Here is a 16,406-nt window from a genome sequence, read left to right as displayed (position 1 = left end):
TACATTTTATTTTTTAAATTAAAATTGGTTCTTTTTATTTATAGAAAGTTTACCTAATTTCTTTTTAATTGGTTTAGGAAAGTACAAATTTGCATGTGGTGGCTTTATGTTGGTCTAAACATTTTTCTATAATATAACAACAAATTTTACTTGACGTGTTATAAACGTTATTGAATCTTTTTAGTAAAACCAAAAGTTTAGCATAATAATAATAGATACTTTTTATATAAAAAAATATAAAATACTTCTTATGTAAAAATATAAAATGTGCTTCCAAACAAATTATAGTCAATAAAAAGATATATGTCTATTTCATTATCTTTATTATGATGAACTTTATATAAAATTTTAAACATAAGAATTATGAAATATGGTAGAAAACATATGAGTAAAAAAAAAAAAAAAAAGAATAAGTTATCCCAGTATTTTTTAGATTTCAATATAGCATTCATCTGAAATTGAAAATATATATATAGAGAGAGAGAAATTTAACTTGTGAAAACAAATGAACCAAAAAAAAGGAAAGCAAAAGCAACACTATTTTTTATCTAATTTCTTCTGCTAATTTGGCAAAGGACATTTTGGTCCAATTATTTGATTTCACAAGCCTACAGGCTGTAATCCACTGTTGAAATAAATGGGGATTATGGTAATTTGAGGGACAAACAAGTTGTATACAACTGTGTGTATATGGCTATAAAGGCAGATTCTAAATTTAACGGTTCTTTTTAAATTTTGCTAACAAGTTTTGATTTTGAACGTGAATACTGAATTAATTTACCATATTACCCTTTTGCAGAAGTCCACCATACATTATCGTATTTTCCAAGCCACTGACCATACGACACTTGTCATGAAATTTTGGTCACCAACATTCAAATACCTCCTCCACCAACATGCCATGAATAAATTATTTAATTGCTTAATTAAGCAAATAAATTTTATTATTATATTTAGCAATTTTTTTCACTTTCCCCATATTTTACAACCTGCCGAATCTTTTCAAACTTAATTATGACTTATCATTTTTCCAATTTTTCTAATTGATGAATAAAATCAGGTGATGAACCCAAAAAAATAAACTACTAGAATTATAAATATGAGTTAGTCCTTTAAAAAAAAAAAACAATAAAGATTTCTGTCAACATATTGTATAGTTCTATATTAAATCCATTTTGTTAAGGTTAATTTTTCGACTGCTTAAATAATTTATGGTTAGGCCCCAATGACTTTTGGTTAAGAGTTTCATGAACATAAACAAAGTGAATTAATTTTTGGAGCTCAAAGTGAATGATCTTACATGTAATTGATTCTGTCAATATCAATAAGATCTCTAACCATCCCTATTTGTTTTTGCTTTTGATGTGGTCAAAGGCATAAAGAAGCTCATGTTATTCTTTGATCACATGCTACCCTTTTTGGATAATGTCATGTATTTTCTCATCTTTTTGCGGAATGCCATGTCTTTTACATAGCACATAAGATCATGAATGGTTTTGTTTTTTTTGACCTTCTAGTTCTAATATATATATATATATATATATATATATATATTCCTGCTTAGCATTTTGATGCTGATGCTATGAACACTTGGGAAAAAGTTCTCCATTCGTATCTCTAAAACAATTTTCTGAAAAAAAAAAAAAAAGTAAAGTTACTATTTCTATATATATATATATATATATATATGTATATATGTTGGAGAATTCATTGAGAATCATCATGTAAAAAAAATTAATGGCTTTGCCACAATGATTACTATTGAGTACTGGGAAAATTATATTTATTTTTACTCAGTAGTGTCCTTTACTTGTTTCTATTTTTGTATATTATTTAACGTGATGAATAATTAATGGTGGTGATTGGGAAGTTCTTCTGGTTAATTTATTTAAAAGAAGAAACTTGACTGATATGGAAATTGTATAATCTCTACATCAATTTTTTTTTCTTTCTAAAGTTGGGTTATTATAATGACATTGCAACAACTTGTTGGTTGTTATTAATAGATGCTCCATAATTTCAAAACCTGACCCAACTGACTCCAAAAACTACAAGATTTTGCTCCTTTAGTTTTTTATTTCAGGGGGATAAACAAGGATAATTATTTTTTTTATAAAATAAACAAAGGCGCAAGTTGTTTGTCCAAATATTTTTAAAGAATAATATATAAAAATCAAAAGTGAGTGTGACTTACACATCAATTTTATACATAAAAAGTGTGATAAAAACCTTAGAAACCAATAAATATTAGTAGGCATGATAGGAGAAAATGGATGTCCTAATCATACATGTCTCAGTCTATATATATATATATATATATATATATATATATAAATATATAATACGAGAATAAAACAAAACAAACATGTAAAAGGAAAGGAAAACAAAATTAGAAGAATTTTCCTAGTCTATAAATTATTGATACACGACATAGACTTCGATATACGTGGCCAATGTCGCATCTATAGTCCTAATCCCGACTTAAAAGACATTTATAAAGGTGGGTGTCGATTGATACTATTTGGGTATAGGGTGCTACCGTCAGGAACTCTGTGAATTATCAAAAATTCACAATACTACATTACGTGTAACTCATGGAGCTTCTATTCACCTAAAAAAAAAAAGTAATTTACAAAGTTTCTCATATTTTAATTAGAATTTGATATAAAAAATTTTCATGAATATTCATCTTATTATCAATAACAAATCACTAAAAACTACTTTATTACTCCAACAAAATAAGAGTATATTTATATAAGTATTTTTGGTTTTTTTATTGTTTTTCCAGTATCTCATTTATTTTCTGACAAATAAGATGTTATTATTTAGTATTTAAAATTTAATGAATATTAGTATTACTGACCAAAATAAGACATTTATTGTCCTGCAAGATTGGATTTTTTTTTAATTAAAAAAAAAAGGTTTTTGTCTTTCGAATTGTTAAAACTTAAAAGAAACATGTGTTAAAGCAAAGACGTTATTTTTTATTAAAAAAACAAAAAAAAGATAATTTTATTTTTGGTTAATACAAAAAATAATAAGTTGGTGGTACTTATGGAACCCACCTGGATAGAAACAACAACAGTCCAATTCGTTTGCTCTGTCACTGAAACAGTCCCTTAGGTTTCTTTGCTGTTGGGTAACATATTTGAAGTTTCATTTTCAAGGACTTGGGCCATCAGTGAATCCCAATTGAACCCCATATTCGAGTGGCCAATATGATTAGCTTTGGTTGTTGCCAAATTTTGTCTATCCAATTGAAACCAGACACGTTTCACCGGCAAATTTTTGAGAAACCACTGTAAATCATTAGGCACGTGGAATGTCGTGGAATTTCTACTTGTGTTTTTTGCCCCTGAAATTTTGTGGGTTTTACTCTTTTACCAAATAATATAATTATCGTATGATTATTACCGTTTGATTGAGCTTATTATTGATAATACAATATGGGAAATGTGATCCTTTAGATGATTTTAAGGATAACCCCAAAAGGTGTTTAAGCTAAAAAAACTCTAGCTCCTCTCCCTGAAAAGTAAGTTAACGGTTGTGATTCAAACACATGGCAAGTGGGCGCCACCATCAAGATCCCGTTAGCACATTCAGCACATAGTGCCATGCTTGGTGGTCTCCACAGGCAATCAACTGTGGTGGAGGATTGTTTCAGTCAGTGAAAATCATTTATGTCTGAGGGTCCTAAATGCATGATGAGTGTGGACTTTTTGTTTTTTGGTTTTCCTTTCAACAACTAATCTTAGATCTTAATTCAGGCCATGGTAAACATCAATAGTCGGTGAGGTGCACATGTATGGTATCGGTTAGAAGAACATTGTTTGTTTTTCTTCTTTCTTCATTTTCTTCTTCTTGGTTTAAATCATTTTTTTGGGTTATTCTTGGTTTATAAATTATTGTCATGGAAATATATTTTTAGTCACATAAGCTATCATACTGCACTTTCACCCGTGTGTAAAAGATCAATTTAAGTTTTGAAAGCAACAATTCATTGAGAGCGGTATAGATAAATTGGGAGAGAACTTTTAATTTATGTCATTTTTGCATATATCTTTTAGGGGGAAAAAAAAAAAAAACATTTTATGCAGCAGTTTGTTAATAACAATGTTGAATTTTATGTAGTTTTCTATTATTAAATGGATCACATAATTAAATTTAAACAGTCGCTACCACATGACAATGTATTTGTTATACCTAATATATATATTTTTTTAATATTTTAAACAATATAAAAAGAATCAAATGTAAGAGCTAGTTTTGGGTTGATTTTGAATACCCTAGCCCTACCAGAAAAAAAGAAAGCTATTATAGACTGCCAATTATATTTTGGTACATATTAAATATGTTAAATAATATATTATCTTATGTTAAATGCATATATTATAATGTATTGATATACATTTTAAAAAATTTATATATACTAAAATATATGTCAAAAGTAAAATTTCTTGGAACTATAATATATATTTAATATGAAAAAATTGATAGTGTTTGTAGCAGAAATACAATATTCTAGATACACACATTACCATCTGCTGAACATTTGTGGAATTGACAATGTGATAAAAGTTTATTGGTTTAAATATGGGAAAAGGGAATTAATTATTTGATTATGTATGTTAGGACAAGATGTTGGTTACTTAAGTAAACCATGCAGTAGTTGATGAATTAAATATGGCAGATAGAGGTAAAGGCCTCTAAGTTGACTGTTGGTGGGAAGGAAACTTAAGGAAAGCTGCATATAAAAATCAGAAACTTTCACAATCTAAACGAATCTTCACATGTAAGTTAAAATAAAATAACCAAAAAAAAAAAAAAAAAGGTTATTGAGCTAACAGGTGATGAAAATAGTTTCAACCATTGTATTTTTTCTTTTTTTTCTGGTAAGAAGTTTCAACCATATAAATATATATGGAAATTCTATGGTGAAGATCGTCCGTATGAAGACCACAGTATTAGTGACGATTTTTCATAGTATTAACGACGGTTTTTTAGAAAATCGTCACCAATATTATAAAAAACTATAACCAATACTGTGGTCTGCATGAAGACCGTCCACACCATAAATGAACTGTAAATATATATATATATATATATATAAATATATTTTTTTGATAATAGAAAAAATAGATTTTCCCGGTGAGTATCTTCAGTCCAAATGATAGGAAACTTAGCAGCTGTTGATTTAAAATCCGACAAAAATCCATAAATTTTCCGGTCCATCACAGTTTGGCTGTTCCAATCATTTTTTCCCAATGTGCAGTACATGAAACCCATGTTAAATCTCAGATGAAACTTATCAGGAATCGAATCCATAATTTCTTCAAATAGATGCAATGAGTCCGTCGGACTACAATAAAAGTCATACATTCAAATTAAAAATAAAATAATTAATACACCATGAGCCCGGACAAACATGGCATGTAAATCTTACGAGTAAGACTAGGCCCAGTAATAAGCTCTACGTCCTGTTACTCGGACAGAGATAGCCAGACCCCATATTCACAGTAGAAGAAAATTGAGAAATTAAAGCTTTACGCGTTTAGAAAGTAGAAAATGTGTAGTAAGAGCCAAGAAACAATCCAGAGGATTCTAATTCCTGCTATCACTGTGTCACTTAGCAAGGTAAATGGGAGTCGCGTAATATTTGTTGTGACATTTTCAAGCATAGTTACAGGAACATTGTTAATTTTCTTCCATGCTAACAACATTTCCATACCAATTGGCTCATGAACGATACAAATACTTTTTACTAGTTCCATGGATTTTCTACAGTATGTCTGTGGATTGTTGTGCAGATTGAACAGTTTCATTCACGAAGGTGGTTTATGGTTTCTTGGTGCTTACGGCTTGGTGTGTTTTTGTTTTCCTTTTTCCATTTGCTGGTTTTGGTGTTTGGTTTCTAGTGTCTGCTGATGGAGCCGGTCATTATCTGCGTGCTTAAATCTTTTTAAAAACTAATGGAATTTTTTTTTTTCCTTGCTGCAACCAATCGGTAGTTTCTTTACTTTTGTAGTCTATATACAAAGCAATAAGAATCAGAGGCCAAGATAACAAAGACTCAAGAAAGAATCAAAGAATTGCCTGAATCACGGGTTGTCCGTCCATTCATAGGACACCCTCTTGGGGGACAAATTTATTCTTTTAAGGGTTCTTATAATGGTAATATTGGAGGGAAACTGCTAATGTTTATTTCAAATTAATCCAAAACATATAATTTAATATGATAACCTAATAGCTTAAAAAGTTCCTAACTGATAAGGATGTCGGTGTTTTGAAATTCATTTCTTGGTAAGCCCTCGCGTGTACTATCTCTGCTATGAAAATGTAATTGCCAAGTAATCTCAAATATAATATTTATTGTTCTATTATGCTCTTTCTCAAGCATATTCTTTCTACAGTAGAAGATTGATGTTTTCTATTTTATTTTTATTTATTTGACATGTTTTCCAGGACGAAAAGATTGCCACTTTCATCAATGGCCACGAAAGTATGCTGTTACATGTAGCAGAGAAGGCAGTTTAGCAGAGACTAGAAGTATGACTCTTTAAAGCCAACTCAAAGCTACAAGTTACTATTTATCTCTCAAATTTCACAAAAAGTTTTTTGTGTTTATACAAGGAATAAACAGTTAAAAGCCAACTCAAAGCCACAAGTCTAATTTGTTTCTCAAATTTTCATTGAAAGTTTTGCAGAGCTTCCACCAAGCAAAAAATTATGCAGAAATATGCCAGATAAGAGAATCCAAGTGGGAATTAATAAGGAAAGCAATTTACTCAAAAAGTATCCTAAAATTTGACAAAGTTAAAATTGTGATTAAATTAAGGATAAAGAAACAGATACACTCAAGACCTACCAAAGTTCCCAAATACAAATTTTTACTAACACGGTGGTGGTGGGTCTTTCTTTCTCCCATTAAACACAGAAACCAAACCCCAAATCAGCCAAAATCTAAAAATCCTAATTACTGCTATCGCTATTATTGTTGTTATTGGCGTTGCTGTGGTGATTACTAGCATTACCAATCCCACCCCTCCTTCCATGCTTCAGCTGCGAGATCTCCAACTGGGTTTTCATAAAGAACTGCATTCTTTGCAGTTCCAGCTCTTTGGCAAACTTCATCCTCTGCTTCTCCATCTCCACAACCTGTTGCAGCTTTGAGCTCTCGGCTTGTTCATACGCTTCCCCAAACTTCAATATCGCTTGCGTCAATTCCTTCATAGCGTTTCCCCAACCTTTCTTACTATCTCTGCCACCATCTCTTCCTCCACCGGTCGCTGCCAATCCTCCTCCACTTGCTCCTCCTACCCTCGCCGGATTAGAACCCATATCTCTAACTACCCTCGGCCTCTTCCTGTCGTAAATCTCCGGCGGCAAACTATCCGTCGAAGCCGGCGAAGCATCCCCGGACGATTCCGAATCGATTGGACCACCACCACGTCTCCTAAACTGCATCTTCTGAGACTTGGACTGCACTGGCTGGTGTTGGTGGTGGTGGTGGTGGTGGTGTTTCTGATCACGTTGTTGTCCTTGAAATTGACTCGCCCCGCCGCGAACCCCAACTGGAATTGCCAACGGAACCTTCTGGTTTTGCTGCGGATATGAAATGGCTAAAGGAGTGGTATGGCTAGCAGGGCCGGCAATCTTAGCGGTGGGACCAATCAAATGGTCGAGGCGTTCGTAGAAAGGCCACTTGCTGGGTCCTCCACCGGCGGCAATCTTGGACTTCTCGAGCTTGTACTTCTTCTTCACTGTATCAATGCGGTTCTTGCACTGAATATCCGTCTTTGGGGTCTTCGCGTAGTCCTCTCGCCCGCTCACGATATCGGCAACCTCCTTCCAGTGCTTCTGTTTCAGATTCCCCCTGCTCAGCTCCAAATACCTCTCGCCCCAAGCGTCGATCAGAACCGACGTCGCTCCCTCGCTCCAGCAATCCTCTCTACCACCGCCACCCCCTCCCCCTCCTCCTCCTATTCCTCCTCCTCCTCCTCCACCGTTCCTCGTCGTTGTCTGCTGAATGGGAAGGGCCAGGGTCAACGGGCTCTGACTCGGTGGCTGAGGTGGTGGCGCCGACGCCACCGTCACCGTTATCCGACCGTTGGACCTCGGCGACGCCGGAGATCCACTTCCCGGCGACGGATGTGACTGGATCTCGTCGTCCTCTTCCATGATAATCCCGATCTAAGACAAACGGAAACGGCCAAAGATTTAAGCTTTCGGCGAGATATCTGTAGCGGAGTTATGGTTCACGAACTTCGGAGACGATCACCGATCTAAATAATCGAGGAATTTGCAGAGATAAGACGGAAGAAAGAAAAGAAAAGAAAAGAAGATAGAGAAAAAGAGAGAGAAGGAGAGAGAGAGAGAGAGAGAGAGTTAGGGTTTAGGTGAGCCGGCGAATATGTGAACTCCCTTGAATGAGATGAGATATTTGACCGGCGAATATATACCTGTGATGGGTGCTAATGTGCGCCGTTGTGCGCAGGATATCGCCGATCCGATAATTGAAAGGTGGGAAGTGTCGTTTTAGGGAGAGAGAGAGTGGATGAGGGATTTGGTTGACCGGCTTTTCACGTTTGCGAATTACAATTTCTCTTAATTTTTTTCTTTTCTTTTTTTTCTAATTATTTTTTTTTCTCGGTTGACGGAAAAAGCTGAGAGAGAGAGGGATGAGAGGTTGGGTGGGGTTTGACGACTTCCGTCGAGGAGGTACAGAAGAAAGGAACACGTGGAAGTGAATAAGGATGGAATTGATGAGGTGGCGATGTTCAATTGGACAAGTCAAGGTAGTCATCTTCACCGGCGTGACGGTGAGGTGCCGGCTTGTTTGGTAACGTAGAGTTGGGAATTTGGCTGTATTTATCTGGCGTTGGGTATTATTTGACGTAAAACTCCACGCTCTCTTTCTGGAATTACCGGTCGTACCTGCTTTTTTTTCCTGCCCTTCTTCTATGCTGTTACATCTAAACAATCTAATCTACGTTACTCTCTTAACCCAACTTTCACTTTTTCTTTTAGCATTATTTGTTCAATTTCTTTTTAATATTATTTTTCTATTTAAAAGAAAAAACCCAAAAAGATTATCTAAAAAAAATAAAAAATAAAAAATGCTTAATATTTCTACAAATGTATTGACGTTGAATTGAATAAAACACAGAAGGCAATGTGGTCGTTGTATGTATTTATCACGTTAGGGGTGTATGTTGGGGGGGGGGGGGGGGGGGGGGGTAGTAAAGTCATTGGGTGGATGACTCAAAGTCTCTTCGGTTGAAGTGGGAAAAGCGTGTGAGTTTGGGTACGTTGGGGTTGGGGTTGGAGAGAAAAAAGAATTTTTAAGGTTTAGTTACGGCAACTTTTTGACGGTTAGCGTTACGTGTTTGATTTAACGGAGATTCGGCGGTAAACGAGGAACTCACCGCGAGGTGAAGTTATCGAAATCGAAGGCGACGACGATAACCGACAATTGTCTGTAAAAGGTTTCGGCCTCAAAAAAGGGCAAAAACGGGCACACATCACGTTTTCAAGTGCAGTGTCAGGAAAAAAAGGGTTGGACGGTCATAGCGCGTGATATGGTTTTTAGGTGGAAGGTGACGTGTGAATGCCGGTAAACGGTAAATTATGGGGAAAAAGAGAATAATAGCCCACAGGTTTTACCGGCAGATATTTCTTGACGTCATGTTTTCCGTAATGGCCAAAACAGACGATGAGTCATGGTTTGCGGTGGGAAGAAATTATAAGGTGTGTGCCCGCATTATTTAAAATTGGGACCACAACTATTGGGATATTGTTGTGGGGATGTGAACCAATCATCATCGTATACCTTTTTTTTTCTGATGCTTTTCACGACTCTCTCTTCTCTTACCCTTTTCAATCAAAACTTCCGAGAGGTTGTTTTTGAAAATTTAAGAAACTCTGGGATTGCAAATGTTGTAATAAATACCAATTGGTCATTTTCTTCAGTCACAAAAATGATGGGAAAATGAGTCATTCGGAAATGGATTTAACCCACAAATAATATTTGGGTAGCAAAATTTGTGCAGACAGAATTAGGAAACTTGTAGGGCTTGTTGGGTTAAGTGTGTAATAGTTTCTACTTCTGGAATTGTTTATAAAATGCAAACACTTTCTGTTTTCTCTAAGCCTATTAACCCACCTAAAAACCTAATATTTAAGAGCACAAGTTTTTGTGTCCTATAGCAATCACTTCATAAACCAAAATGGACCAGCATGGCAAAAAAGGATAACCAGATTGAAATGAGACTAGTTCGAGACCATTTGTACAGTGCTTTCAAGATGTAGAGGGACCTAGATACATTTTCTTTTTGGCAACTAGCGGGACCTACATATACATATATAATGCCCAAAAGCATGTTATAGGACTTGATTTTCCCCGTAGCTAGGCGTAGACGTAATCCTTCCTAGCCAATAGAGATGTAGGAGTTAGCAGTAACCTGACCGAGACAGCTTTTACAGACCAAACCTTTGTTCTCACCTCTTAGGTCAACTGCATTCTTATAATTCTTTTTACCATTGAACGGCATTAGTTTATTTGATGAATGATATTTCAAAAATCCCTTCTTTTTTTTTTTTTTTTTTTTTTTTGGGGGTAATAAAAAGTCCCTAGGTTAAAAGTTAAAAACAAGCAGTCATATAATAGCTCAAGTCAAAATTAATGTCTACATTAGGTGAGATAAAAAACCAATGAGATAGATTAGTTTCAAGATCCATGTCATTTTCAAAATGAGAAGCTTATAAGATGCACAAACCACTTGCTAAGGACATTATCGCTATGATATTCCACATTCCCATCTTTGTCAAGGACATTATGTGGCATTAAATACTACAAAATAAGAAATTTGAAAAACAATTAAAAGTTAATTTTTCAAATTTCGGATATTAGATTATCTATATGCATGTTAAAGAGCATCTAGGATTGTTCTACTTTAATATGAAATTAATAATGGAGCTCTCTACACACTATTGACATTGATGTATGATTAATATAATTCCTAAAACCTGTTATTCAAATCAAAACAAAAAAACTTTTTACTATTTTTTTCTTTCCTTTCCTCGTTAGACTTGTTGGCAGCTTAATAAAGGAGGTGAAGCTTCTGAACGAAAATTGAGATTAAAAAATAAAGGTATCCATTCCATGTCTGCGCAAATAAAAAAAGAAAACAAAAGAAAAAAGAGCCACAAACAACAAATAGAAGAGAGTGAAAGTACATTTGGTAAAGTTAAAGGAAAATTTCAAAAATGCAACTGAAAAGTGGAGATGCGGGGTATCGAACCCCGTACCTCTCGCATGCAAAGCGAGCGCTCTACCGTTTGAGCTACATCCCCGTTTGACATTGTTTCTGAAGTTTATTTACTTATCCCTTATAATTCAACATCCCTGACGAAGAACAAGAAGCACACATTTTTTGTCCTGTTCGAAGGGGGTTGCATGGGTCTGTCTTCTAGGCCGTTACGATGGAGATCGATATTAATAAGCTGTTTGAAGTTTCATAAAGCATGGTACAATCCGCCCTAACTTATGGGGTTATTCTATTATACTTCTTTGTTATCATCGAATTCAATTCTAAGCGTAGCTCTATGATTGAACATATATAATATCATCCAAACTGTATGGGTGTCACATATCTCAATCACTCTTTAACAAATTCTCCAATTCCCTTCTTTCTAATTACTTTCATATTCGTATTAACTTCATAAATAAACTCATGGCTTCTTTCATTTCAACTTTCCCAATCCCATTAGCCACTCTGCCCTGCAATGCAATGCCCAGACGCACAACTTCCCGACATAACAACTTATTCTCTACCGCTGTAATATCTAAATGCCAAATTAACCTTTTCTCTGTCACTGTTTTTCTGAAGAAACAGAGTCATTAATATATACAAATATGTTTATTGTTTTTGTTCTTTTAATGTGCAGGGAGGTCCAGTGTTTAGTGGGTTAAGACTTGTTCAGAGGATCGACACCACAGAGGCAGCAGAAAGATTGTCATTTACACTCCCTAGTTGCTACAAGACTAGTAGAATCTCATGCTTATCCATTGTACAAATCTTAATACTTAATTTTCGCTCAGAATCATAAGAAAGAACCGCTTTTTGAATATTTGTTAATTTTATCTGACATTCAATTTGCAGGCTGAACAAGAGACTCTGAAAACTGTCCAGACCACAATTGCCAAGCAACTTTCCATTGATGAAAGCACGGTCACACCCACAACCAAATTTGCTGACTTGGGGGCTGATTCCCTTGACACTGTATGCTTAACCTTTTTCTTTCTTCCAAATCATCATCCATATGTCTGTGATACTATATATATATATATATATATATATATACATATATATGAATGTTCAATGTAATTGGGATACATTGTGGTAGCTATAGCTCTCAATTTGGTGATCGATGGATGAAATTGGACCTGCAGGTTGAAATCATGATGGCTTTGGAGGAGAAATTTGGTGTGTCAATTGGCGAAGAAGGAGCTGAGAATATCTCAACCGTTCAAGATGCGGCTGATCTAATTGAGAAAGTTAAAGCAGCTGCTAATTAAGCAAAATATATAATTGCTTCCAGATTAATATTACGTTACGAATCAAGCCACCAAGAGTTTACCAAATTAAGGGATTTTTTTTTATTTTTTTTAAATCCATGTTTAATTTCTTTTTCTCATACCCCTAAGAGATTGTTTCTGTACTCATGAAGTACTCCACAAATAGATGATCCTGAATTCTATAAATTTTCCTTTGAAATGTAGAATCACAAATAAGCTATAAGAATTTATTTTTTTTTGGTCCTGCAATCTTCTCAAAATAAAAGAAGATAAAAGTTATAACTAAAGTTAATTCAAATGGAGTTATGGCTTCAGTCTGCATTAATTATCGATCCATTTTGTGGTAGAAATTGTGAAATTGGTAATAAAACATTGGTACTTGATTAAATATATGTGCCCGTTTATGAAACATTTTTTTAATTAATTTTTTTCCCCTTAAGCCTTGAGTTTAGGAGTTTATGAATTATTTGTATTTCAAGTTCTATTTATAGTACTTCTCAAGACCTAATTACAATCCTTAATAGAATGGGACAGAAACAGAAACATATATAAAATTGAAAATTATTTCAATCTGTCAGTAAAATTTTCCACATTTTAACCAAGCCTTTTTTTTTAAAAAAAAAATTAATGCCAGTACAAATGAATATAATAATAGTCTATATTTAGTCTTTAAAAATACATTTAAACCAAAAAAATAAAAATAAAAAATGCCAAACCAGCTAGGAAAAAATAAAAATAAAAAAGGAGTAAATGTGAGGGTCCAAAGGAACAAAGCAAGATAAGTTTTAAAGCTCCTAACGAGTTTCATTGGAAGAGGACTCAGAGAACACAATCCATACGTACAAGAACAACCCAAAGAAAAACAAAAACCAATATATATGTACAAAATATCGGGAGAAAAAGTTTTAAAAAAAACAAAAAAAAAAACACAAAACTCCAAATTGAGGAGGCTGTCCCTACTTCCTCCAAAACTCCAAGAAGCATCGATTAGGTTCGTCCTATACAAGTGTTCCTCGTTCGAACCGTCTTATTCATTTTATATATATATATACATAGTACATATTTTAAATTTTATATACTTAATTTTTTTTTTAATAACATATATATATATATATATATATGCACAGATGCAATATAATATTACTTATAATAAGATATTTATATTCACAAAGTTCCTCTATGTACAATGTATACTGTGGCGTTGCCGATATATATATATGTATATGATTATTCTTCAAGCAAAATCGTCACTTCCTCTCTCTTAACAATCCAAAGCGTTAATCACTACCCTGCAAAAACACACCCAAGCGGATTAGCATTAGGGAGTGTGCATATATATATATATATATGTTCAAAGCATTCATTTCATTTCCCCTCTCTACGAATCCGACCCCATTTAACAGTCACTAATTTCTTGGTTTTTGTCAATTTGCATTATTTGTTTCCAACCATTTTATTTTTATTCTTTTAATAAAAATAGTTAATTTGGATAGAGATAGCCCCAGTATAAGTGTTGAAGATCCTTTGATTAATTAATTAATTTAATTTGTGTTAGCTAGAGAAGGTAGGGATAAGACGCAGAGAAATGCAAATAATTAAGAATATATATATATATATATATATATGTGTGTGTGTGTGTGTGATTTTTGAAACAAATAATAGCGAACAACCAATCGTAAATAGTCAGACTTGTAGATTCAGCGCGATCGAACTCCGCAGCTGGCGATTTTCTCCTCGTAAATTTCTTGAAATATCCTTCTGCTGGCGTTTCCGCTGTGCATGTACAAAACAAAAACCCCAACCAGGTAAGTCTACCATCTATGATAAATGTATAACCTCAACCTCAACAATGGGTCACTTACATTTAATAACCATCCAAATAATTGAGATATAAAAGAAATAAATTCCATTTGGGTTGTCAAAAGTTATGGAAAATTCAAACTTAATTTGTAACAAGAAAGTAGTTACAATTATTATTATGATTAGTATTTTTATAAACCTCAAACTACTTTTAAAACTAAGAGTTTTATGGTTAATTTCATCTTCTATTGTTTTTAGCAAGTAAATGGACCTAACTTACAATTTATTCAAAAGGAAAAAGCATGGAAATGAAAATAAATCTTTACAATTTCTTTTACGGGTTAGCCCCTTTTTGGCCTAAGTATTTGACTAATAATATTTCACTTCAACTTCTTAGATCTTCGGCATGATCCATACATAACAACTATTTCTGGCCACACCCTTCTTTAATCAGATGTATAGAATACTAGAAATCATTAATAATAATAACTAAAAAGAAGTAAAACTCCTCATTCCAATTTTTTTTTCTTTTTTTTTTTTTTTTTTGGGGTATGAGCAACCAAGATATATAACTCGTATATATGATAAATATAATTAATAATTATCACATCAGAGGAATATAATGTAAATGAATTAAGATAGAGTGGAAATGATTATTATATGTTGATTAATTTATGTAATATAATAAAAGAGAAGTCGATGAAAAGAAGAAAATGAATAATAATAATAATAATAATCAAGCAAAAAAAATAAAATAATAATAATAATAATAATAAAAGAGACAGAAAATGATAATTAGAAACGTACGAGTGAGCGGAGTTGTCGGAGTGGTGGACGTAGCCGGAGATTCGGGTACAGAACAAGGAACGTCAACCGATAAGCCAGCAACGGTGTTGGACCTGGTCCTGAGAAGCGTAATGCTTCGAGTAACGGGAACGTCCTCAAGAGCCATAGAAGGAGACCGAGTTGCGGAGAAGGAATCGTACTTGCGGAGCTTGCCGAGGCCGGCATCGGGGGCAGGTCCGGCGAGTGTTTCGTCCCAAAGCTTGTGTAGGAATCCCATGATTGATTGTTTGGATTTTTCAAAGGATATTCCAAAGTATAGTCTACTATTTCTCTGTAACAACCGAAAATAGGCCGAGTTTTTCGTGTATACGTACCACTTTATTTATATATATATACGTATATGTATTTTGCAGTGTGTACAAAATAAAATTTGCTGCGACCCAATACGACTGTTACAAAGAGATGGAGGGAACGAAACCAAGGAGAGAAGATGTGGGAATTCCTGTGTTAAAGAACAAACAGGGTTCTTTTTTCTGCGCACAACACAGATTCAAAGCTTTCTTATAGACGATAAGGCAGAGAGAGAGAGAGAGAGAGAGAGAGAGAGAGAGAGAGAAAGAGACACATACACATGGTGACGGCTAGATATAGTAAACGGCTTTTACCGGCTAACATGGCTTTCTTTTTGAGCCATCCATATCTACTTTGGCATTTAAAAATAACCCAAAAAAAAAAAAAAAAAACTTTTGTTGACTTTCCATGACTTAGCCTGATATATTGAAAAAATATATATAATTAGATCTAACTCACTAGTTTAAAGAGTTAACACCTGAAATTTAATTCCAATATTTTAATCTTTTTTTTCCATGAATATTGGTATTATTAGATTGGTTTATTTTTGCCGAGGATTGTGGGGAACCTTCACTCTTTTTGGATATTTAAATTGGGAATTTACCTAAAAATAGGAATATAAAGTTTTTTTTTAAATAATCAAACTAAATAAAATTGTATCTACTGAATATTAATACAACCTTGACTCTTAACTAATTGCAAAATTAGTCATAAATTTAACTATAAAATATAAATTAAACTCTCTTTCATCTTATTAAAGTGCTAATTGATTATATGAGGGACTACTTAAATAGTCTACATATAATGTAAAATTACTAGATATTAAATTCCGATTAAGAGCATCGTAGATAGCCTGAGTTGAAGATTTTAGAAGGTTCAGAGTTAATTAATA

General features: G+C 33.6%; 3 protein-coding genes and 1 non-coding gene across 5 annotated transcripts; 1 reads left to right on the top strand and 3 right to left on the bottom strand.

Annotated features, from left to right (window-relative positions):
* Positions 1 to 6,803: 6,803 nt before the first annotated feature.
* LOC107434844 (trihelix transcription factor ASIL2) lies at positions 6,804 to 9,081 on the bottom strand. Its single transcript, XM_016046342.4, has 2 exons — positions 8,460 to 9,081; positions 6,804 to 8,282 (listed from the first exon to the last, which is right to left on the bottom strand). Exon 2 carries the CDS (start codon positions 8,176 to 8,178, stop codon positions 6,970 to 6,972), a length of 1,209 nt encoding a protein of 402 aa, XP_015901828.2. The 5' UTR covers positions 8,179 to 8,282; positions 8,460 to 9,081; the 3' UTR covers positions 6,804 to 6,969.
* Positions 9,082 to 11,279: 2,198 nt separating this feature from the next.
* Positions 11,280 to 11,352, bottom strand: TRNAA-UGC (transfer RNA alanine (anticodon UGC)). The gene has a single exon. It is a non-coding gene; the product is annotated as a tRNA-Ala (tRNA).
* Positions 11,353 to 11,522: 170 nt separating this feature from the next.
* LOC107434710 (acyl carrier protein 1, chloroplastic) lies at positions 11,523 to 13,511 on the top strand. The gene is made up of 4 exons (XM_016046194.4): positions 11,523 to 11,837; positions 11,947 to 12,069; positions 12,162 to 12,281; positions 12,452 to 13,511. Exons 1-4 carry the CDS (start codon positions 11,733 to 11,735, stop codon positions 12,575 to 12,577), a joined length of 474 nt encoding a protein of 157 aa, XP_015901680.1. The 5' UTR covers positions 11,523 to 11,732; the 3' UTR covers positions 12,578 to 13,511.
* Positions 13,512 to 13,717: 206 nt separating this feature from the next.
* On the bottom strand, positions 13,718 to 15,729 carry LOC107435104 (dormancy-associated protein homolog 4). 2 transcript variants are annotated; one of them, XM_016046659.4, is made up of 3 exons: positions 15,185 to 15,729; positions 14,248 to 14,350; positions 13,718 to 13,866 (listed from the first exon to the last, which is right to left on the bottom strand). In XM_016046659.4, exons 1-3 carry the CDS (start codon positions 15,438 to 15,440, stop codon positions 13,839 to 13,841), a joined length of 387 nt encoding a protein of 128 aa, XP_015902145.2. In that variant the 5' UTR covers positions 15,441 to 15,729; the 3' UTR covers positions 13,718 to 13,838. The 2 variants fall into 2 exon arrangements, with proteins under 2 accessions (XP_015902145.2, XP_015902153.2); XM_016046667.4 differs by having other exon boundaries at positions 14,267 to 14,350; positions 15,185 to 15,726.
* Between the last annotated feature and the right edge of the window lie 677 nt (positions 15,730 to 16,406).

Source organism: Ziziphus jujuba, chromosome 1 (genome assembly GCF_031755915.1).
Source record: "Ziziphus jujuba cultivar Dongzao chromosome 1, ASM3175591v1".
Taxonomy (NCBI): Eukaryota; Viridiplantae; Streptophyta; class Magnoliopsida; order Rosales; family Rhamnaceae; genus Ziziphus; species Ziziphus jujuba.
The sequence above is the reverse complement of the archived record's forward strand: the minus strand, read 5'-3'. Positions and strand labels throughout refer to the sequence as shown.

Coding starts and splice junctions, on each gene's coding strand:
- LOC107434844 (XM_016046342.4), bottom strand. CDS start 8,178: ATGGAAGAGGACGACGAGATCCAGTCACATCCGTCGCCGGGAAGTGGA.
- LOC107434710 (XM_016046194.4), top strand. CDS start 11,733: ATGGCTTCTTTCATTTCAACTTTCCCAATCCCATTAGCCACTCTGCCC. Junction 11,838..11,946: donor ACAACTTATTCTCTACCGCT/GTAATATCTAAA, acceptor TTTAATGTGCAG/GGAGGTCCAGTGTTTAGTGG. Junction 12,070..12,161: donor GAATCTCATGCTTATCCATT/GTACAAATCTTA, acceptor TTCAATTTGCAG/GCTGAACAAGAGACTCTGAA.
- LOC107435104 (XM_016046659.4), bottom strand. CDS start 15,440: ATGGGATTCCTACACAAGCTTTGGGACGAAACACTCGCCGGACCTGCC. Junction 14,351..15,184: donor TCCGACAACTCCGCTCACTC/GTACGTTTCTAA, acceptor GTACATGCACAG/CGGAAACGCCAGCAGAAGGA. Junction 13,867..14,247: donor AGTCTGACTATTTACGATTG/GTTGTTCGCTAT, acceptor GTGTTTTTGCAG/GGTAGTGATTAACGCTTTGG.